This window comes from Hypanus sabinus, chromosome 21 (assembly GCF_030144855.1).
Source record: "Hypanus sabinus isolate sHypSab1 chromosome 21, sHypSab1.hap1, whole genome shotgun sequence".
Classification (NCBI taxonomy): domain Eukaryota; kingdom Metazoa; phylum Chordata; class Chondrichthyes; order Myliobatiformes; family Dasyatidae; genus Hypanus; species Hypanus sabinus.
In genome coordinates, this window is record NC_082726.1 from 7,011,175 (window position 1) to 7,035,550 (window position 24,376).

The window sequence follows — 24,376 nt, forward strand, 5'->3', positions numbered from 1 at the left end:
GAGAGAGAGCAAGGTAAGATATACAAGGGGTGATTGATAAGTTTGTGGCCTAAGCTAGAAGGAAATTAGTGGTACAGCTCTCGTTACATGCACGTGCAGTTCAACTGATTATGCAGAAAGTTTGAAGTTAATAACTCATCAGGGGTGATTGATAAGTTCATGGCCTAAGGTAGAAGGCGATGAATTATTAACTTCAAACTTTCTGCATAATAATTCAGAGTTGAACTGTACGTCTACCTTAGGCCACAAACTTATCAATCACCCATCTGTGAACACTTTCGGAAGGTCCAAGATCTGTACGCTCCACGACCGCTGGACTATGTGTGTTACTGTCAGAGGGAACTATGTTGAAAAATAAATGTGCTAGGTTTTCTAAAATTGACTCCTTCTACCATAGGCCACAAACCTATCAATTATCTCTCGTGTATATAGAGAGGGAGGGAGAAAGAGAGGAAAGGATGGAGAAGGGGAGAAGAGAGAAGGAGGAGAGAAAAAGGGACAGTTAAAGGATAGACCAGTGAGGAGGAGAAAGAGGGCAGAGGAGAGAGAGGGGAGGAGAGAGGGGAGAGGGAGGGGACGGTGGGGAGGAGAAAGAGGTGGGAGGAAGAAAGAGAGTGGGGAGAATGAGAGGGGTGGAGAGAGGGAGAGGGGAGAGAGAGAAAGAGAGGGGTGGAGAGAGGGAGAGGGGAGAGAGAGAAAGAGAGGGGAGGAAAGAGAACAGGGGGAAAGTGGGAAGGGGAGATTGGGGAGGAGAGAGGAAGGTGGAGGAGACAGAGAGGAGAGGTGAGAGAGTTGAGGGAAAAAGAGATTGAGGAAGCAGAGAGAGGAGAGAGGTCATCAGAGACAAAGAGAGAATGAATGAGGGCAGAGGGGGGGAGATGGGGAGAGAGCAAGAGGTGGAAAGAGGGAAGAGAGAGAAAGAGAGTGAGGAGAGAGAGGTGGGAGGAGAAAGACAGGGAAGGAGAGAGGTGGAAGGAGAGAGGGGGAAAGGAGAGAGAGGGGAAGGAGAGAGAGGGGAAGGAGAAAGAGGGAAGGAGAGGGGTGGGAAGAGAAAGACGGGGATGGGGAAGGAGAGAGAGGGGGAAGGAGGGGGAAAGGAGAGAGAGGGGAGGAGAGAGAGGGGGAGGGGAGAGGGGGGAAGGAGAGAGATCGGGAGGGTTGGACAAGGGAGAAGGGGAGAGAGGAAGAGACCAAATGGTTAAAGATGCATTGAAAGGAAGAAGATAAAGACCAGAAGAAATAGAGTAGCGAATTGGAGAGTGTAATGAAAACTCCCCCAGTTGTTCGAAGTTGGGGAATATGGATTACAAGAGATTAAATAGATGAAGGATGGGGACAAGAATAAGTCAAAGCCAGTTGGGAACAGATATTGAAAGTTAAAAACAAGAAAGCAAGTTAGGGAAGAGGTGAAAAAACAAAGGTCCAGGGGTAGCTAAGAAAACGGTGTCCCCCTCAGTGCTATACTTATAAATTCTGGTGACTGTGAGCCAATCTGTCCTCATCAAACAACTCTTATCATTTCAGGAATCAAAAGAACACAAGAGAAAAGGAGTGGGGGGTTGCACTCTCCCTCTCCCTCGCCAGTGAAGTCACTTTGCTTTGGGGGTCCCTCCTCAAAACCCCAACACTGAAGGCCAACAAATTGAAGCACATATAATCTTAGCAAGACCTCACATTTGTATTCCTGTCCCTTTGACTAATGGGGCAGTGAACTGTTTGCCTTCTTGATGGTTTGATCTACCTTCCTGAGAGCTGTACACTCAAAGGAAGAGGAGGTGACCAAGTCCCTGAGAGGGACAGAAATGGGGGGGGCCATCAGAACGTCAGAATTCAGAGTTCAATTCTGTCACCGTCTGTAAGGAGTTTGTACATTTCACCCTGTGACCGCGTGGGATTCCAACAAGTGCTGCCGTTTCCTCCCACAGTCCAACGACGCACCGGTTAGCTGGTCATTGTAAATTGTCCTGTGATTAGGCTAGGGTTAAATCGGTGGGTTGCTGGGCAGTTCGGCTCAGCACACTGAAAGTTCCGCGGTGGAGCGCTAACTAACTAAATAAATAAATGTCCAGAGAGAGGACATAGAGGAGAGCACAACAATTGAGGCAGAGACGCAAAGCAAGTATTCTCATTAAACCTTCTGAAAACGTATTAAACTTTAATGTACAATTCAGTAACGTTAAGATCTGGTGCGAAAGCCCGTTGGCTCCTATTGTCCTGATGCTCACAATCCGGACGACCCTCGGGTGGACAAGCGAGATCATAATCAGCAGAGAATGATGCCATTTCTTCATAATTCATGGTGAGAATGAAATGGATTTAGAGTGAGGGAAACACAGTAATTAAAAACTCAATGATTTGTTTAATTGAAATATCTGTCTGTCCTCCAAAGGAAAGACATAGCTAATAGGCACTTGAGCATCCAAGCTCATAGTGGCCCATTATACTCACGGGCAATCAATCAAATAAATCAAATTTATATCGGGAAATTGAGCATAAACTCACAGGGAAATACACCACATGCTGACAAGCAGTGTAATTCACATCTTTATACATGACACCACTCTATAGGAATGGGTGGAAGTTTTTGTACAGCATTTAAAAGAAAGGCAGGCAGTACAGCAGCTGAGTTTAAAGTTATTGTTCCAAGGGAGGGGAGGTTTAGTATGTACTAACTGATTGATCAACCTTTGCGTGGACGGTAAAGATTAAGAGGCTGACAAGTAGGCATCTACTTAGTGTTGCAGGCTAATCTGCTCTGCAGCTTCGAGGAGCAGAGGGAAACCAGTCAGGCTCATTCACACACCGACTCCTCAGCCACACGGCAACAGTTTGAGGCCTGCGCTGATAAATCAGAGGAGAGAGGCGGAGACAGACATACGGCAATATCCCCGTGTTAAGTTTTGGATTCCGTCTTCTTCCAAAGAGTTGGATTTACCCTTTATTTCAAAGGTCAGATACGGATAAACCCTCCAGTCGGGAATTTTTGCTTCAACTGATTGGTTGCCCCTATCCCAAGCTGAAGGTACCTTTGTACTCGGGGGCCAGATCTTCCTCTGCGTAGAATGAACATCCCCCCAACAGAATTATCAGTCAGCCCAGAGTTGGAGGCCAACCAGGCAGGTATGTAACGCATCGTGTCTGTACACGGCGGAGTGGAAGTCTGAAGCAGAGAGCGTAGAGTAGAGGATAATAGGAATGGGTACGAGAGGACCAGACATGCTAATTGTAGGTGTGAGAGTTGGACAACAAGGGTAACTGTGGAAATGAGAGAAGTCCAGTCAGCCATATGGATGCAAAGGGCAGCCAGACAGTAACGAGGAAACAGGTTAAAAGAAAGTTAAAAATCAATGCGTAGAAGACCGAGAAAAATATGCTTTTGAAGGGAAGGAGAAGACAGCAAGTGAAAGACACACACACTCACACACTCACTCACTTTGGTTAAGGTGGGCCAGTATTCAAAATGCAATTACAAAACGTCCAGGGCTCAATTTGTGTTAAACAGAGCAGGGCAAGGGCACTTTGTAAAACTAATCAGCATGACTATTTCAGCACATTCCTGAAGCAAGCATGCATCTAAATGTTAATAAAATGGAAATGACTTGTATACTGCCAATCTAAAAACTTTATGAAATACACTGACGCCCCTTTCAATAAGTTGCAACCTAATTAACTGCTTCCAGTCAGTACTGAGAAGCAATTTTAATTATTTACAGAGATTTTTGAAACTTCAGTTGTAAGAATAACATGATGCATTTAATTATATTAATTTCTGGTATGACTATAGAATTATAACATTCATTGATCAGCTGTCACGGCTCTTATCAGCTGTGTCCGAGGGTGTAAACGTGAATGTTGACTACAGCAACGTGCTGTGTGCTTTGAGGTGGCTCTGGGGTAAAATTCTTGGTGTTACAGCAAGTTTCTTCTTTAATGTAACTGAAAAGGATTCTCCTAAAAGCCCTTCAGCTATGATCAAGTTAAAGTTCATTGTCATTCAATCATATACATGTATACTGCCAAAAAAAAACAATGTTCCTTTAAAGCAGGGTTTCCCAACCTTTGTTATGCCATGGACCAATACCACACACCGGGGATCCCAGGACCCCAGTTCGGGACCCCCCGCTCTAGACCAAGGTGCACAACACAGAACGCAGAATTCACGCACATAACGCATGGTAACATTTCCACAAATAAATTAACAAATAATAATATATTCCAGAAGATCTCAAAGTTCAAGCTACGTTGTGGATCACAGCAACGATCACCTCTGAGACGCAAAGAGAAACATACCTTAATCAATGTTGCCTAGAATTGAAGCCATTCTGGCTACTTCCCCTTCCCTTCCAGTCCTGAAACAACAGCTCTCTACTCCTCACCTGTTGAGCCCCTCCTGCATTTCGTGTGTGTTAATCTACGTTTTACTGTTCTTGGAGGCATGGCGTTAACTCTTCCGTGTTACTTCCATGAAATGATATTTACGTTTTTAATAGTCTATTTAATTATCTTCAGTCAAGATAGATCCAAACTTCTGCCATGAACCTTTAAAGAGGAGTGAAACCTACTCTTGGCATGGATGAGTCAAGGCAAAAGTTGATTCGTCACAGTCAGTGCCAAATTGACGTCTGTTTTCCTTGTGTCTTTGCTGTAGTAAAGAGTCCAAGTCCAGGAAAGTCTCTGAGTCCCGCGCTCATGTGTAAGGTGTGTGGGGACACCAGCAGCGGTAAGCACTATGGCATCTATGCTTGCAACGGCTGCAGTGGCTTCTTCAAGAGGAGTGTCAGGAGAAAGCTCATCTACAGGTGAAATGTTACACTTAGCAGCGTTGCAGAAACTCCATCACGCGCTAATCCTCTAAGCTCTCTGCATAACTTGCCAGGAAAGAATAAATTGTAATTTTGGAATTGATAATCAAAGCAACAGATACAGACTGTGTGTCAATCATCTGTTAACCAATGTTTCACCATAAATACAAATAAAACAGATGCCAGTGGGTGCTCCCAGCACTGAGTATTTGAAGCTAAACAACATTCAGTTGTCTAGAACTGAAATTATAACAAACTGATTTCATAGAGATACAGTTCTTTGAGCAACCCGCTGATTTAACCCCAGCCTAATCAAGTGACAATTTACAATCACCAGTTAACTTACTAACTAGTATGGCTTTAGACTGTGGGAGGAAACCAGATTACCTGGAGGAAACCCGCACACACATACAGAAAGGAACGTACAAACTTGCTTAAAGAGGACACAGGAACTGAACTCCCATCTCCGATGGCCCGAGCTGTAATGTTGAGGAACGGGATTCAGATTTATTTACCGTGTGTGCATTGAATCACACAGTAAAATGCATCACCTGTGTTAACAGTGAACACAACATAAGGATGTACTGTAAGTGTTTCCACAAATTCCAGCACCTACGTAGCATGCCTGCTGTAAGAGGCTGTACCTGCTGAAATTTGTAGCATCTGGGGGAGGGAATGGACAATCCAGACAACAATCACCCATTCCCCTCCCCAGACGTGTGCCCCTCCGGCTGTCCTTTTTGTGTGAAATGAAAGAGAGGCAGCTCGGGTGGCTGTTTATTTGTAAGGGTGTTCGCCGAGCCTGGAGGATTGGTCGCAAGCGTTATGTCACCGTTAAGCTGACATCATCGGAACCTATACATCTGTGGGATGAGGAAGCAACACTCACAACGACCGATAGCCAGGGAGGTGACCCAGCAACCTGGTGGTTTTTGTGTCAAGGGGTGTAACAGCTGAAACAGAAATTCTATATTCTGGAAGGGAACGGTATTGTGCATTGGAATGGTTTAGAGATCTTCCTCGAAATGGTCAGGACCCTGAATTACGTTGTTACCTCACCGGCCCTCTCCCAGCCACACTTCCTCGTAGTTCACGGTTCGTTGCTGCTGGTGGGAGGTGGAAGCCCTCGGTGATGTGAGAATGTAATGAAAAGTAAGGAAGGGTTAGGGGTTGGTTGTGGGCTCCGCTCTGGCCTGTGAAAACACCAGGTAAACACTGCTTGCTTGGACATCAGAGTCTGATGGTATTCCCAACGGTTTATTGACTTTGCACGGTTTTATTTCTTGTGACTTCAGAGCGAGAGAAGTTGTGAGCTGGGGAAGGGTGGAGAAGTGGGCAGAGGAAGTCAGATTCACATGATTATAGTATTGTATTATTAGGCTGAGATTCACATGATTATTTAATAACACCACAGGAGAAATGAATACCAGCAGTTCAGAAATGTTAGCAATTCTGAAATCATTTCAGAAAAAGAGAGTGGAAAATTAGAGGGTGGGTAAACAGACAATATAAAAATACTCTGCAATAAAACAAATGTGTGTTTTTATAGACTATAGCTCATTCTTCAAGACTGATTTTGAAGATGTGGTGCTATTGCTTTATCAAAAGGTAGCAACTAACTTAAACCGATGACAAAATAAATTCTCAGTGAGCGGGATGAGAGATAACCATCGATCAGGAGATTAGTAAACATTCCCGTTCTTCAAAATGACACCTTAAGACCTTTACAGACATTTACCAAGACTGAGTTTAACAATTCATTATGCGATAGTACTTTTGACACTCTGTTTTGAAGTGACAGACAAAATTAATCATTTAAATTCTACTGCCAGATTGAACTTTCAAACTTAGAGACAAGAACACTGCAGTTAAACTAATATTAATGGAAAGATTATAAGCTCATGACATGGGAGCCAAATTAGGCTATTTGGCCTATCAAATATGTGCACCATTTCATCATGGCTGATTTATTATCCCTCTCAACCCAATTCTCCTTCCTTCTCCCTGTAATTTTTGACACCTTGACTAATCAAGAACCTATCAACTTCTGGTTGAAATATACCAATAATTTGGCCTCCACAGCCGCCCGTGGTAATGAATTCACCACCCTCTGGCCAAAGAAATTCCTCCTCATCTCTGTTCTAAATGGACATCTCGCTATTCTGAGGCGTCTCTATTCTCTGGTCCCAGACTCACCTACTATAAGGAACATCTTCTCCACACCCACTCTATCTAGGCCTTTCAATTTTTGATAGGTTTCAATGAGAGCCAGCAAAAACTACTCATATGTTAACCCTTTCATCCCAGGAATCATTCTCGTGAACCTCCTCTGGACCCTCTCCAATGCCAGCACATCCTTAGTTAGATAGGGGGCCCAGAACTGCCCTCAATACTCCGTGTGGTCAGATCAATGCCTTAGAAAGCCTCAGAAAGAAATATTTGAGGTGGAACCTGGTGTCATTATTTCACCTAGTATTATACAATCATGTATGATAAATAGAAGTAAATTATGAAAATTAATTCAATCCAAATAACTATCCTGAACATTTTCATTTTCACACTTTTTGCACCAGGAGACATTAGAGTAAATGCAGACCCTTCTAACCTAATACCCCTGCAAATGCCTAATACCCCTGCAAATGTCTACCTAATACCCCTGCAAATGCCTACCTAATACCCCTGCAAATGTCTACCTAATACCCCTGCAAATGCCTACCTAATGCCCCTGCAAAGGCCTACCTAATACCCCTGCAAATGTCTACCTAATACCCCTGCAAATGCCTACTTAATACCCCTGCAAATATCTGCCTAATACCCCTGCAAATGTCTACCTAATACCCCTGCAAATGCCTACTTAATACCCCTACAAATGCCTACCTAATACCCCTGCAAATGCCTAGTACCTCAGAGTACTCTCGTTTTCTGTTCAGTGTCCACAGCCGCATTGGACCCATCATTCTCTTCACACTATCACCATTGGGTGGGAGATACAGGAGTCGCGGGTCCGATGCCAGCAGTTGTTCCTCTGCGCCCATCAGACCAGCTTCACTCACCTCAACGCTGAACTGGCTCGGTGGCCTGTGGACTCTGTACTGTACACAGATCTGTCCTCTTTTGCATCTTAGGTGCTTGCCAGTCTTTGTAGTATGTTTTTTTAATGGATTCTATTGTTTTTATTTTGCTTTGTGGGTGCCAGCTAGAATATCATGGCTGTAAATGGCATTAATAAATTTGAACTTTGATTGCAGATGCCAGGCCGGGACAGGGATGTGTCCTGTGGATAAAGCCCATCGGAATCAGTGCCAGGCCTGCAGACTGAAGAAGTGTTTACAGGCTGGAATGAATAAAGATGGTGAGTGATTGTGAATGTCTTTGGAAAAGTGTACAAGAGCAGGTATGAAATTATGGTTTAAATTTCTGACCTAGAACTGTAGTTGTGCAAACTCCATGTTTTTTTATTTGTGTTTCATTCTCTCTTATCGAGCTGATTTCCCCACTTTCCATCTTCACTCCCGCTCCACTGACTCTGTTAATTCTTTGTCCAGCTGTACAGAACGAACGGCAGCCTCGAAGCACTGCCCAAGTGCGGGTGGACACAGCCGAACTGGACCCCGACAAAGAGCACATCGCCACAACCAGAGAGAATACTTCATCATCTGTTAGCACACAGAGACCCATCTCCTCCAATACCAACTCCAACCAGAGGACCAGCAGCCCACAGAACAACCACAGGTTCATGGCTAGCCTGATGACAGCGGAGACCTGCGCCAAACTGGAACCCGAGGACGGTCAGTTGCTCGGTCTTAATCAGTACAAAATTTGCTGATCTGCCCTACCACCAGCAGAATCAGAATCAGGTTTAATATCATTGACGTATGTCATGAAGTTAGTGTTTTGCAGCAACAGTACAATGCAACACATTTTAAAAAGTATAAGTTACAGTAAGAAGTATATTTTAAAAATTAAATTAAGTGAGTAGTGGAAAAAAGGGAGCAAACTAGTGAGGTAGTGTTCACGGGCTGGTTCATTGTCTATTCGGAAATCTGATGGCAAAGAGAATGAACCTGTTCCTGAATCACTGAGTGTGGGTCTTCAGGCTCCTGTACCTCCTCCCTGATGGTAGCAATGAGAAGAGGGGTCTTCAGGCTCCTGTACCCCCTCCCTGATGGTAGCAATGAGAAGAGGGGTCTTCAGGCTCCTGTACCTCCTCCCTGATGGTAGCAATGAGAAGAGGGGTCTTCAGGCTCCTGTACCTCCTCCCTGATGGTAGCAATGAGAAGAGGGGTCTTCAGGCTCCTGTACCCCCTCCCTGATGGTAGCAATGAGAAGAGGGGTCTTCAGGCTCCTGTACCCCCTCCCTGATGGTAGCAATGAGAAGAGGGGTCTTCAGGCTCCTGTACCTCCTCCCTGATGGTAGCAATGAGAAGAGGGGTCTTCAGGCTCCTGTACCCCCTCCCTGATGGTAGCAATGAGAAGAGGGGTCTTCAGGCTCCTGTACCCCCTCCCTGATGGTAGCAATGAGAAGAGGGGTCTTCAGGCTCCTGTACCCCCTCCCTGATGGTAGCAATGAGAAGAGGGGTCTTCAGGCTCCTGTACCTCCTCCCTGATAGTAGCAATGAGAAGAGGACACATACTGGGTGACGGAGGTCCTGAATGGTGGATGCTGCCTTTTTGAGGCATCACACTTTGAAGGTGTCCTCGATGCTGGGGAGGCTGTTCCCATGACGGAGCTGGCTGAGTTTACATCTTTCTGCAGCTTTTTCTGACCCTGTGCAGTTGCCTCTCCAGCCCAGACTGTGATGCTAGAGGAGGGGTTCCCAACCTTTCTTATGTCCCCGGACTCCTACCGTTAACTGGAGGGTCCGTGGGCCCCAGGTTATGAATCCCCGAGCTTGACGCTTTCCACAATAAATCCCAGGAGTAGAAACCACTCCTGGGATTAATACGTTAATCCAGTTCTGATGAAAGTGTCATCGATCTGATGGTACCGGCTCTGCTGAGCATCTAAACCATTTCCAGTAAAGATTCAGACCGCTGATTTATACACGCATTCCCTTCCACTCCACTCCTTCAGATGAACCAGAATCGGCATTCTCAGGTGTCAGCCTAAAGAGAGCGTGGCAGAAGCTGCTCACGACCAACAGTGAGCCACACACACGCAGTTTATGGACAGGACCAGCCAGAGGGTGGTGCGGCTGTGGAGATCGTCACTGGGTACATTTAGCAAGTGGTTACAGTGAGAAGGCAGTAGAATGGGGTTGAGAGGGATAATACATCAGCCATGATGGAATGGTGAAACAGGCACGGTGTGCCCAATTATCTAATTCTGCTCCAATGTCTTATGGTCTTATAGGAGCAAGAACCTTTAAACCATGGGCCAATGCATCTTGCATGGACGAGATTACTGAATTGATAGGAAATCAAATAGAGACATTGGGCACTATGGCACAGAAGCTGGCCCCTAACTCCATTTAGTCTGTCCCATTGAACCCACAGCTGGACCATAGACCTCCATTCATGTACCTATCTAAACTTATTTTACATGTTGAAATCAAACCCACATCCACCTGTTCTGCTGAAAGCTTCACCCTCTGAGTGAAGGTGTTCCCCCCTCAGGTTTCCTTTAAATTTTTCACCCTTCACCCTTAATCTAGTTCTAGTTGCACCCAGCCTCAGTGGAAAAAAGCCTGCTTACTTTTACCCTCATAATTTGGTTTCAAACCTCCCTCATTCTCCAGGAAACAATGCTCTAACCTATTCAACCTTTCCCTGTAACTCAGGTCCTCAAGGCCTGGCAAGACCCTTGTAAATCTTTGCTGCACTCTTTCAATCTTATTTACATCTTTCCTGTGGGTAGTGGCCAAAACTGCACACGATACTCCGCATTAGGCTTCCAAAACGTGCAAGGATATTGGAGTAGATGTCCCATGACATGACTGATTTCACTGAATAGGATTGGCAAGCAAAATGCCACTGAGGTGCCATGGAAATTATTTTGCTGGTTCTTATGGGCAATATGAAATGCACAGATGCCAGTGGGAGAGGTGGACTGGGTAATATTTCACTGTTGTATGATGGACTTGCAGTGGACGAGAACGTTGATGTGATGAGTAATGAGCCCGAGAGGACAGCCACTGAATACCAGATGTCCACCTACCCGCCCAGCAGCCCTGAGAGTGTTTACGAAGTTTCAGCCAGGCTGCTCTTCATGGCAGTGAAATGGGCCAAGAACCTAGCAGTGTTTTCCAACCTGCCCTTCAGAGACCAGGTACGGTGCTGGTGGTTTGGAAAATAACATCAAACGAGGCCACTTTAATAATATAAAACACTGCATTTGCAGATCATTCAAAGCCAAATTTCAAAGGAAATTTATTAACAAAGTACATATTTGTCACCATATACTACCCTGAGATTTATTGTCTTGCAGTTAATTTACAGTAGAAATACTCGATATAATAGTGAAAAAATACAAAATACATAAATAAATAAATTCTGAAGCCACAAAATACTTGAAGGTGAGTCTGTAAGTTGTGGAATCAGCTCAGTGTTGAGGTGAGTAAAGTTATTCACACTGGCTCAGGAGCCTGATGGTTGAGGGGCAATAATTGCTCTAGAGGTGTGCTTCCTCAGGCTCCTGTACCCCCTTGCCGAGGGAAGCAGTGAGAAGAAAGCATGGCCCGGATGGCGGGGGTCCTTGTTATCGGATGTTGGATTGGTGACTTCTTTTTGTTTATTTTTTTCAGGATCAAGGCCAACAGCATTAATTGCCCATCATCCCCTAACTGCCCATGAGAAGGTGGTGGCAAATCACCTTGGAGTGGAGCAGCCCATCGCAGTGCTGTTGGCTAGTGAGTTGGCCAACAAAACATTTCCAACTCAGGGTGGTGTGAGAATTAGAGAACAGGCTGCAGGAGCTGTCTGATGCAACTGCCACCATTGTTTCTCTTTGTAGTAAAGGCCAGCGGTTTGGGACAATCAGTCAGAATGGCTTGGGTGATGGTAAATGGTACGGTCTGCAGCCTCTATAAACCAGCGGCGGGGAGAATAGGGTGGTTGTGGAGGGCCAATCAAGAGGGCTGATTAGCCTCACAGTTGTTGACGTTATACTCAACCAGATGGTGGAAAGGCTTCGGGTTAACAGGAGACGAATCCGGTTTAACAGTAGTGATTGGAGATTCCATTGCTAGAGACTCAGTGGACGTGATAGAGACACCAGAAAGGTACGTTGCCTGCCAGGAGCCAGGGTCAGGGATATCTCAGATCAGGTCCCCACTTTCTAAATGGGGAGGGTAAGCAGCCACAAGTCTTGGTACATATTGGCATCAATGACATAGGTCAGGGATGGCCAAACTCCTACATTCCATGTGTCAATTTTTTCACGCACGAGTTCAGATGCGCCATATTCAATTCTTGTAAAGATGTTAATATAGACATATTTAGCATTTTCATGATATATTGATTTAATATAAAAACAAGATAAACATTACTTACCTTAATGAGACTTTTAACAAATATATTTTGTCTTCTTTTGATTTCTTCCTTTTTTTTAAAATCACATATTCTTTCTGTAACTCAGACCCTAGCTTCAGTTTTCCTTCTATTTCATTCTGATGTTGTGTTTTATAGTGTCTATTAAGATCATATTGTCTATTATGTGAGAAAGTAGTTTCACAAACAATGCACAATGGTTTTCCTGATGGACCCGCTATAAATAAGAACTCATTTCCCACTGTTCATTGAATTCACACTTACTATCACTTTCTGCTTTTCTTTTGTTCACTTTCTTTTGCACTGTGATGGACACTGAATGTAAAAACAAGGCTTAATTTTTGAAAAAGTACAAACTGCAAATGTTCACAAAGGACAAGCAAAGCACAACTCCGTAGCGTACAAGTGTCAATTGTAAGCTGACTGGAAAAAACCTGCGACGCACCGCGGGTGCAGACACCTGGTGCCTCGGGATCAAACAAGTATCAAACATCTATTGAACAGTTACGGAACAACTGCAGAACAAAACTCCTTCTTTCCTAGTTTGACTCATTGAACATTTTTTTAAAAATTGAAAACAGAGTAATGTGGAAGAAAATAACATTCACCAAAAGATGTGCACGAAATAATAAAATCGCTAAAATTAATTGCTAAGTTTTAGATTTATTCTCAGTAAAACCCATTTCTAGCTCTAAGCTACTTGAATTCCTGTTTCTTTACTACAAATCAGTTTTTGGTGAATACTTTTTGCATGAGTAGGCTTCCTGTTTTCTATCATCACTGGGGTGCAATGCTTCCAATGCGCCACTTTTGGCACAAACGCCATAGGTTGGCCATCCCTGGCATAGGTTGCTAAAGGGAGGAGGTCCTGAATGTAGGTAGAAAGCTGTGAAGCAGCACCTCCAGGGTAGTCACCTGGAGGTAGTCTCCTGGAGGATTGCTGCCTGTGCCACATGCCTGTGAGGATACAAAGAGGATGATTTGGAAGATGAATGCGTGTCTGAAGAACTAGTGCGGGGTAGGGGCTCAGATTTCTAGATCATGGGGTTCTTTTCAGGGGAAGAGATGACATGTAAAAAGAGGTTAGGTTACACCTGAACCTGAGGGGGACCAGCAATCTTGCGGACAGGTTTGCTGGGAGGGTTTAAACTAATTTGGCAGGGGGATGGGAACCAGAGCGATAGGGGCAGTTGGGAAAGGACAGGCAGAGACAGTGTGTAGTGAGACTGTGAGGAAGGACAGGCAGAGACAAAGTGTAGTGAGACTGTGAGGAAGGACAGGCAGATCATCGGGTAAAATTGCAGCCAGTGAGATGAGTTGCAGTGTAACGGGGGGACAGGGTGATGAATACAGGACTGAAAGTGCTAAATTTGAATTTACGCTGTATATGAAAGGCAGATGATCTTGTAGAACAGTTAGAGATTGGCAGACGTTTTTGAGGGTGTCTGAGTCATGGCTGAAAGAAGATTACAGTTGGGAGCTTAACATCCAAGGATACACATTGTCTCAAAAGGACAGGCAAGTAGGCAGAGGGGTGGCGTGGCCCTGTTGGAAAAAATAAATGAAATCAAACCTCTTAGAAAGAGGTGACATTGGATCAGAAGGTGTAGAATCCTTGTACAGAGAGTTAAGAAACTGAAAGGATAAGAACATGCTGAAGGCGTTACATTTGTTGTTGTGCAGTCGTTGAGTTGAGTCCGACTCTTTGTGACCTCATGGACCACAGAGTCCACAGGCTTTTCATGGCAAGATACGGAACTCGATTGCCAGGCCTTTCCTCCGCGCAACCTGCTGCCCAGGTTGAGACCCGGCTGGATTTGAACTCAGGACCATCTGCCTTAAAGTCCAGTGCTGATGCCACTACACCGCCAGCCGGGCCAGGAGTTAGATACAAGCCTCCAAATAGTAGCCAGGATGTGGGCTACAAATTACAACAGGAGATAGAAATGTCGAAAAGGCAATGTTACAATAGTCATGGGGGAAGTCAATATGCAGGTAGATTGGGAAAATCAGGTTGGTGCTGGATTGACTGAATGTCAATGAGATGACTTTTCAGAGCAGCTCGTGGTTGAGCCCACCAGGGGATCAGCTATTCCGGACTGCGTGTTGTGCATCAAATCTGATTTAATTAAGGTTAAAAAAAAGAGCTGTTAGGAGACAGTAATATGATACAATTTGAGAGGGCGAAGCTAAAGTCAGATGTATCAGTATTACAGTGGAGTAAAGGGAGCTACAGAGTCATCAGAGTGGAACTGGCCAAAGTTGATTGCAAGGGGATACCAGCAGGGTTGGCTGTAGAGCAGCAGTGGCTGGAGTTTCTGGGAGGAATTCCGAACGTGCAGGATAGAAAAATCCTAAATAGTAACATAGAACAGTACAGCACAGTAACAGGCCATTTGGCCCACAGCACTGTGCTAGGCCAGCTAAAAAGCAAGTCAAAGCACCCAAACACTAATTCCCCTACCTACACCATGTTCATATCCCTCCATCCTCCTTATATCCACTTGCCTATCTTAAATGCCTCTAATGTATCTGCCTCTATCACCGTACCAGGCAGCGCACTCCAGGCACCCACCACTGAGTATAAAAAACCTACTCCTCACATCCCCTTTGAAATTACCCCCCCCCCCCACCTGGTATCAGACACTTCAACCCTGGGTGAAAGCTACTGTCTGCCCACTCTATCTCTGCCTCTCATAATCTTATAAACCTCGATCAGATCTCCCTCAGTCTCCACTGCTCCCGAGAAAACAACCCGAGTTTGTCCAGCCTCTCGTGTTGGCACAGGCAGCAGCCTGGTAAACCTTTCTGCACCCCGTCCAGAGCCTCCACATCCTTCCAATAGCATTCTAAAGGCAGGATGACACAACTGCGGCTGACAAGGGCAGTCAAAGGCAAAAGAGAGGGCATGTAATAAAGCAAAAATTAGTGGGAAATTAGTGGATTCAGAACCTTTTAAAAACCAACTGAAAAAGCCGTAAGGAGGGGAAAGATGAAATATGAAGGTAAGCTAGCCAATAATATCAAAGAGGCTACCAGAAGTTTTTCCTCAGATATATAAAGTGTGAAAGTAGTAATGGAGACAGGAAATGGCAGGTGATCTGAACGGGTACTTTGATCATTCTTCACTGTGGAAGACACAACCAGTATACCAGAGGTCTGAGAGTGTCAGGGGGCAGAAGTGAGTAAAGTTGCTATTACTAGGGAGAAGGTGCTTGAGGAAATGGACATTCTGAAGGCAGATAAGTCACTTGGACCAGATGGACGACACCCCAGGTTTCTGAAAGAGGTGGCTAAAGAGATTATGGGGGTATTAGTAACGTTCTTTCAAGAATCACTGGATTCTGGCGTAATTCTGGAGTACTGATAATTGCAAACGTCACCTCACTCTTCAAGGGGAGGCAGAAGAAAGGAAATTATGGGCCAGTTAGCCTGACCTCAATGCTGGGGAAGATGTTGCAGTCAATTGATAAAGATGAGGTCTCAGGGTACTTGGAGGCACATGATAAAATGGACCAAAGTCAGCATAGTTTCCTCAAGGGAAAATCTTGCCTGACAATATGCTGGAATTCTTTAAGGAAGTAACAAGTAGGATAGACAAAAGAGAATCAGTGGATGATGTGTACTTGGGTTTTCAGAAGGCCTTTGACATGAGACTACTTAGCAAGAACCCATGGTGTTACAGAAAAGATACTGGCATTGGCTGATTGGCAGGAGCCTTTTCTGTGTTGGGACTGCTTCTTTTAATGTTGTATGTCTATTTCTAAATGGGGAGAAAATTCAATAATCCAAGGTATAAAGGAACTTGGGAGTCCTCTTACAGGATTCCCTAAAGGTTAACTTGAGCCTGTGGTGAGAATGCAATGTTAGCATTTATTTCTAGAGGACTAAAATATAAAAGCAAGGATGTAATGCTGAGGCTTTATAAGGCACGGGTGAGGTCTCACTTGAGTATTGTGGGCAGTTTTGGGCCCCTTATCTAAGAAAGGATGTGCTGACATTGGAGAGGGTTGAAAGGCAGTTCTTGAGAAGGGTTCCAGGAATGAAAGGGTTATCATATTAGGAGTTTTTGATGGCTCTGGGCCCATGCTCACTGGAATATAGAAGAATAAAGGGGATCTCATCAAATGTTGAAAGGTCTAGATAGAGTAGATGTGGAGAGGATTTTTCCGGTAGCAGGGGAGTCTAAAACCAGAGATAGAGGGACATCCGTTTAGAACGGAGCTGAGGAGGAATTTCTTAAGTTAGAGAGTTGTGAGTTTGTGGCATTCGTTGCTGGAGACAGCTGTTGAGGTCAGGTCATTGGGTGTATTTAAGGCAGTGTTGGTAGGCCCTTGATTAATCAGGGAGTGTACAGTTACAGAAAAAAAAAGCAGGAGAATGGGATTGAGAGGGAAATTGATTCAGCCAAGGTGAAATGGCAGAGCAGAATTGATGGGCCAAAAGGCCTAATTCTGCTCCTCTATCATGGAATCATCTCGCAGCATACCAAACTCAGTCTTCACTTGTATCTATTTATTTATCTAGCTGGGCCATCTAAGCTTCTGGTCCATCGTGACCTCCAGAATCCTCAAGTGATTTAGCAATGGTAATGCCATTGAACATCAAGAGTAGGTGGTTAGAATCTCTGACGGCAGATAGCCAATTCTTGTCATTTTTGTGGCACAAACATTGCTTGCTTCTCATCAGTCTGTGCCTGAAAGTTGGCATGGTCTGCTTTGTTGCTGTAGAGATGTGAATGGGTTGAACCATGTAAACATTGTGGGTGCCACAGAATATAGCTCAGGGCATTGGAGTTCAATTCGGCATCGTCTGTAAAGAGTCTCTGTACCTCCTCCCTTTGGAATCCAGGGGCTCCGCTTTCCTCCCATGGTCCAGGTAGGTTAACTGGTCACTGTAAATTGTCCTGTGATAGAGTAATCAAGGTTGTTAGGGGTTGCTGGGGGAGCGGGGCTGGAAGGGCCTACTCCACGATGTATTGCTAAAGAGAGCCATAGAAAAGTACAGCACAGAAACAGGCCTGTCGATCCATCTAGTCAGTGCCAAAACTATTTAAGCTGCCTACTCACATCGGCCTGTACCAGGACCATAGGCCTCCCTACTTCTACCATCCATGTACATACCCAAACTTTGAAATCAATCTCACTGCACCATTTGCACAGGCAGCTTGCTCTGCACTCTCACCACCTTCTGAGTGAAGATGTTTCCCATAAACTTTTCACCCCTAACCTATGACCTCCAGTTGTAGTCCCACCCAACCTTACTATAAGAAGCCTTTTTGCATTTACATTATCTACAGCCCTCATAATTTTGTATATTTCTATCAAATCTCCTCTCAATCTTCTACTTTCCATGGAATAAAGTCCTAACCTATTCAACCTTTCCCTACAACTCAGCTCTTCCAGTCCAGGCAACATCCTTGTAAATTTTCTCTGCACCCTTTCAATCTTATTTACACCTTTCCTGTAGGTAGGTGACCAGACTGCACACAATACTCCAAATTAGGCCTCACCAATGTCTTGTACAACTTCAATCTAACATCCCATCTCCTGTACGCAATGTATCCCCGGATCCCGTTGTTCTACCACACTCCTCAGTGCCCTACCACTCATTGTACAAGACCATTGTGTTGGTCCTCCCAAAGTGCAACACCTTGCATTAAACTCCATCTGCCATTTTCCAGCCCGTTTGTCCAGCTGGTCCAGATCCCACTGCAAGCCACGGTAGGTTCCTCACTGCCTACTATGCACCCAATCTTGGTGTCATCCACAAATCTGCCAACCCAGTTAACCACATTACCATCCAGATCATTGAGATAGACGACAAACAACAACAGACCCAGCACCGATCCCTGCAGCACTCCTCCAGCCACAGGCCATGAGTCAAAGAGGCAACCACCTACTACCACAAAACCCATGTCTAATCCAATTTACTACCTCATCTTGAATGCTGAGCATTCTTGACAAACCTCTCATGCGGGACATAGTCAAACGTTTTGCTGAACTCCGTGTAGATAACATCTACTACCATGTTTTCATCAACCTTCATGGTAACTTCCTCAAAAAACTCTAAGATTGTTTGGACACGACCTCACTGCATGAAGCCGTGCTGATTATCCCTAATCAATCATGTCTAACCAAGTACTTATATCTGCTCTCTTAGAATACCTTCCAATAATTTTCCCCACTGCTGATGCCAGGCTCAGCAGCCTATAAATCCCTGGTTTCTGTTTAGAGCCTTTCTTAAACAGCAGAACAACACTGGCTGTCCACCTCACCTGTCACTAAGGATGATATAAATACAGTATCTCTGCTAAGGCCCCGGCAATTTCTGCACTTGCCTCACCGCAGAGTCCGAGGAAACACCTTGTCAAGCCTGGGAATTTATCCACCTTAATTTGCCTCAAGGTAGGAACCAGCTACTCCCCTGTAATCTGAATAGGCTCTATGAAGTTGATGCAGTTTTGCCTTAATTTTATAGACTCCGTGTCCACCTTCTGAGTAAGTAAGATGAAAACAAATCTCCCCCATCTCTTCTAGCTCCATGCAGGAATTACCATTCTCCCAGAGGACCAATTTTGTCCCTTGCAATCCTTTTCCTCTTAGCGCATCTGTACAATCCCTTTGGATTTTCCTTCACTTTCTCTGCTAAGGCAACCTCAACCCTTCTTTTTAGCCCTCCTTATCTCTTTCTCTTGCATTTCTTATACTCCATAAGCACCTCATTTGTTCCTACACACCCATACCTGCTATGCACCTTTTTTTTTAAACCAGGGCCTCAAAATTTCCTGTAAACCAAAGACCCCTACACCTGGTACCTTTACCTTTTATTCTGACAGGAACACACAAGCTTTGTACTCTCAAAATTTCACTTTTGAAGGCCTCCCACTTACCAAGTACATCTTTGCCAGAAAACAGCCCGTCCCAATCCACACTTGCCAGATCCTTTCTCCAAAATTGGCCTTTCTCCAATTTAGAATCTCAATTTAGAACCCATCTGTTTTACATAACTACTTCGAAACTAACGGCACTGTGGTCGCAAGATGCAAAGTGTTCCCGTCACCTGCCCTGTCTCTTTCTCTAATCGCAGATCAATATTTCACAATCTCTCATTGAGATTTCCACGATTACTTAATAAATAGACTTTAAAAGCCCGAAGTCTGATTTGATGGTGGAGGAACTGAACACTACATAGTAGTCCTGCAGTGCCACCCTGGGGCTGAGGTGATTGACTGCATTGTCTTCCCACTGATCTCAACTGCCAGAGCTTAGTGGAACAGTTTATTTCAGCGGACAGTGTAGTCTTCAGATGGTGCAATGCCTGGATTTCTAGAGTCCTTTGAGACCAAAGAAGTTCATATCTCTGTAACTAAAGTACTGTACTGGAAGAGTGAACTAAGTGGGGAATTGTGCCATGAGTCTTGGGTGAAGTACAGGTGAGCTATCAGAGGGAGTGTGAGTGTGGAGAAGAATGCATACGGAGATGGAGATGGTGAACCCCATGCAATGAATAAATAATTAGTAAGTCATTTCAGGTCACATTAATTACTTACATTCAACAAGCTTGAGATCAGTAGTGACAGGATAAGAAGTATCATTTTGCTGATCCCAGAACTATTGTCCACTGATTAACCACTCATTTATCTAAAGCCATTTTATCTTGCAGGTAATTTTGCTGGAGGAAGCCTGGAATGAACTGTTCCTGCTCTGTGCTATCCAGTGGTCCATGCCCCTGGAGGGCTGCCCTTTGTTATCATCACCTGAACTCTCTCTCAGCCCTCAGGGAAAGAGCAGCTCCACCGTGGCAGATGTTCGCATTCTGCAGGAGACCATCGGCCGCTTCAAGGCCCTCGTTGTGGATCCCACAGAGTTTGCCTGTCTGAAAGCAGTGGTGCTGTTTAAACCAGGTGAGTTGCATTTCCCCTTTGTTCATCTACCCTCATTCAGCACTAATGCGAAGTGCTGTTCCCAGAGGACAAAGCGCACAGAGCTTTTTATCCTAGTAGATCACGGGAGAAAACTGACCCTGGAAGACATGTTGCTGCCAAACCAAACTGACTGGGGTCTGTGAGGAAATAGAGGATCCAGTTGCACAGGGAGGAATTGAGGCCAAGGTCTTGCTACTTATTGATCAGCTTTAAGGGGACGATGGTATCGAATGGTGAACTGTAATCAATAAAGAGCATCCTGATGTATGCACCTTTGCTATCCAGTTGCTCCAGAGTTGAGTGAAGAGCCAATAAGATAGCATCTGCTGTGGACCAGCTCCTCCAGTAGGCAAATTGGAGCAGATCTAAGTCCCTTCTCGAGCAGGAGTTCATATGTTTCATCACCAACCTCTCAAAAAACACTTCATCATTGTGGACGTAAGTGCTACTGGACAACAGGCATCGATGCAAATAATCACTCTTTTCTTGGGCACCTATATAATTGAAGCCTGCTTGAAGCAGGTGGGTACCTCTGACTGCCAAAGCAAAAGGTTAAAGATCTCTGTTAACAGTCCAGCCAGTTGATCAGCACAGGTCAATGTGCAGATTATTCCAAATTTTATTCAAAACTTCACCCACTCCTCTCCTGATGGCACTGAATCACTCACGTATCTAGTTCTATAGCTACTGGCAGTGAGCAGGTCTCAAACCAGGTACTCACAAAGCAGGTCCAGGAGAAGCACATCTTGGCATTTCCCCACTCTCTATGCCAAATGAAACACATCACCCACTTCATATAGGAGGCTGACATTGGGAAATTCAACAAGAAAAGGGGATGAGAGATCTTCCCAACATGTGTTTATCACCTTTGCTAACCCTGCCATAATGAGATACAGATGTAAATATGCTTTAGTGGAATCTTTAGCATTGGTTGCAGCAGTTACTAAATCTAAGCTCTCCTTCAGAAACACGAGGCTTGAAGGACCCTGAGCAGGTTGAGAATCTGCAAGATCAGTCACAGGTGATGTTGGGTCAGCACAGTCGGACACAGTACCCCATCCAACCAGTCAGGTAAGGAGGTGGGTCTTAATGTCGGACCGCTACCAATTAACAAAAACTTCTTCCAGATCACATTCTCATACCAAACTAAACTGTTCATGTCAGGCTGCTACCAATGAACAAAATCTTCTTCCAGATCACGTTGTCATATCAAGCTATACTGTCACTTCAGGTAGAAATACAGAATGGCTTACTACATTTCATGCCCTTACAAGATGTTAGAACAGTACAAAGGCAGAGGAGAGATTGACCAGAATTATGCCAGGGATGAGAAGCTTCAGTTATATAAGAAGATTAGGAAGATAGGATTGTTCACCTTGACTTGGGGTTAAGAGGAACAAGGCTTGTTTTGCTGTTGTTGTTTTGTCACTTGTTGTGTTGTGTTGTTCTGCCAAGCAGAGCGATCATGCTATGTTGGTGCGGAATATGTAGCAACACTTGTGGGCTGCTCCCAGCTCACTCTCAGGTGTGTTGGTTGTTAACACGTTTCATTCAGGATAAGTAATCCTGAATCTTAGAGTAGTGAAAGCCAAGGTCCAATTAAAGGCAATGTTGAAATATTTTGGAGATTGAATGCAACAAATTATTTCACTGATTGAAGGGTTGTTTTTGGAGCAATCAGTAATTACAGAGTTGAGATTTTTTAAAAAAGCAAGATACAAGAAAGCTTATTTTCTTTTTAAAATACACATCAGGGGTTTCTGGAAATCCAAACCTGAAAGGAAGATAAAATTTGTATCAATTGTCAGAAGGTAATGCAAATAGATACTCTTGGGAAGGAAAATCAGTGCAAGGCAGTCTGGGAAGAACAATGAAGAGGGACCAAGTGGGGAGATATTTCAAATAAACAATAGTCTTGTGGGCAGAATCAGCATTTTTTGTGCTACAAGGTTTTATGGTTCTAATATCAATGCAGATGGAGAAGAACACAGCACTAATCAATTTTCATACACAATATATACACACACATTACAAAAAACACTAAAGCTTTCAAGATGTCAGGTAGCATCTGTGGAGAGAAAACAAGTTAATATTTCATGAAAATTATGTTTCTTTTTTTTAATTTCAGATTTCCAACAAGAAATCACACACCTGATAACTTGAACCTGTTTATTTCCCATTATCTGGCTCGAAGTAATGTTCTCCCTCTGCTTCTCAATATTGATAGCTACTCTAGTAACTTTATGAAGCTCCCCCTCAACATTTCCAGATATTGAATAATTCAGGTGTTCCTCACTTCTACACACTAAGCTAAATGGCTTTCAAAGCATAAATGAATTCTTCAACAGACTTCAATGGTATCCAGTACTCATGGTGTAGCTTGACAGACAAATTGTACAGTTTGACCTGATAGGCACTGTAATTATGCGGTCCTAGGGATGAAATATTAAACTCTAACAGCATTCTGAAGTAAACCATTAAGATATAGTGGCTTTACGATAAAGTCAATGAGATCCAGACTCAACACCGTAATGTTCCTGCTGCTAAAATGACTACCAAAGTTGGCCAACATTCTTCACTAAATGGAAAGTGTTCTAAGACACTATTTAAGTGCAGGTTTTCTCTTCATTGACTGACAAGTCTGTTGATTTATATTTACCCGAAATGTTGCCTCACGTTAGCTGGGGGAAGCAAGGAGGGCGGCATTCGGATTTATTACTGTCATCTTTCTCCGCAGGTTTGGGAAGTTGCTTCTGCTCCTGCCTTCACTCCGCTTTGTCTCGGCAGAACGAATTGAACTGCTGTTCTTTCACAGAACCATTGGCAACACTCCCATGGAGAAACTTCTTTGTGACATGTTTAAGAGCTGAACTTCCTAAATGGTCACTTTAGATTGTCCCATTATTTCATCTTCTCTAGAGGGCCCACAATAAAATTATTTCCCCTGCTTTCCCTATAATCTCCATCCGACGAGTCTCTTCTGATCTTCCTAACATAATCACTTATCACCTCCATCTCCGCACTGCTAGATCACCCCCAACCTTTTACATGCACACATCTTGATGATATTTAAACCTATGAATATATTTCTTTAGTAGAATAAAGCTGAATTCTGGTTACCAAAGTTGCCTGCTGTTAATTTTTTCCCCCAAAAATGAATATTGAAAAACAAAGACACAACTAATTAAAGTTTCATTTAAAGATAAAGATACACTTTAAAGATTTGCTTTATTTGTCAGATGTATATTAAAACAGACAGTGAAACGTGTCACTCACGTCAGAGACGTACTGTCATGCTTCCAGTGACAACACAGCATAGCCACAACTTACTAACCCTAACTCATACAACTTTGGATTGAGGGAAGAAACAGGAGCAAGTTTCATTTAAAGATAAAGTTCTTTAGGAAAGATTAGCTTTATTTGTTACATGAACATCAAAACTGCAGTAAAATGCATCAGAGATGTGTGGCTACGCTTCTGGGAGCAACATAGCATGCCCACAACTTACTAACCCTGACCCATACAGAATGGAAAGTGGGAGGTACACACAGCATCCAGAGGAATCCCACATAGTCACGGACAGAATGTACAAACTCCATACAGACATTGGCAGGGATTGATCCCTCATCTTATAGTTGATACACTGTAAAGCGACATGCTCACTGCTGTGTTACCATCCTGCCCTAGGAATATAACAAGAAAATGTCAGTACACAGAAGAGCAGCAAACAAATTGATTATGAATAGGGCTCCAGGAAGCTGGCTTGGAACCAGAGAAAAAAACAGTGCTAAAAATTTAAGGATGTGAATCCAGGCACAGAACTGCAAAACTATTACATTCAGTGAAAGAGTAGATAAAACAGCAGCTGCTGGACATTTAAAATAATACCTGCGAATCTCACAAATCCTCCACAAGTTAGGCAGCATCTATATGAGTCGATGTTTCACCTGGTTAACTCTATGAAAATGTCAGCTGTTTCTCTCTCTAGTAATGCTATCCAAGCTGCCACTGCATTTGTTCCGCATTTAACAGCAAGTCAGTAAGAATAGTTATAAGAACTGGAAATCTTAGAATATAGACAACTACTAACATGGCTATTGAAATGTCAGAGACATACAGCTTGGAAACAGGCACTTCAGCCCAAGTCATCTGTGCTAGT

The 24,376-nt window shown here is 44.0% G+C and overlaps 1 protein-coding gene across 2 annotated transcripts; it reads left to right on the forward strand.

The window, feature by feature from the left end:
- Window positions 1-2,798: 2,798 nt before the first annotated feature.
- nr2e3 (nuclear receptor subfamily 2, group E, member 3) lies at window positions 2,799-23,282 on the forward strand. 2 transcript variants are annotated; one of them, XM_059946863.1, is made up of 8 exons: window positions 2,799-3,120; window positions 4,649-4,799; window positions 8,051-8,154; window positions 8,348-8,590; window positions 10,889-11,070; window positions 19,956-20,196; window positions 21,183-21,288; window positions 22,955-23,282. In XM_059946863.1, exons 1-8 carry the CDS (start codon window positions 3,063-3,065, stop codon window positions 23,085-23,087), a joined length of 1,218 nt encoding a protein of 405 aa, XP_059802846.1. In that variant the 5' UTR covers window positions 2,799-3,062; the 3' UTR covers window positions 23,088-23,282. The 2 variants fall into 2 exon arrangements, with proteins under 2 accessions (XP_059802846.1, XP_059802847.1); XM_059946864.1 differs by having other exon boundaries at window positions 21,183-21,296; window positions 22,955-23,042.
- Window positions 23,283-24,376: the final 1,094 nt, after the last annotated feature.

What these genes read in the sequence shown, in the direction of transcription:
- nr2e3 (XM_059946863.1), top strand. Translation starts at nt 3,063, where the DNA reads ATGAACATCCCCCCAACAGAATTATCAGTCAGCCCAGAGTTGGAGGCC. An exon ending in GTTGGAGGCCAACCAGGCAG is followed by an intron (nt 3,121 to 4,648) that starts GTATGTAACGCA and finishes TCTTTGCTGTAG; the next exon opens with TAAAGAGTCCAAGTCCAGGA. An exon ending in TACCCCATCCAACCAGTCAG is followed by an intron (nt 21,289 to 22,954) that starts GTAAGGAGGTGG and finishes CTTTCTCCGCAG; the next exon opens with GTTTGGGAAGTTGCTTCTGC.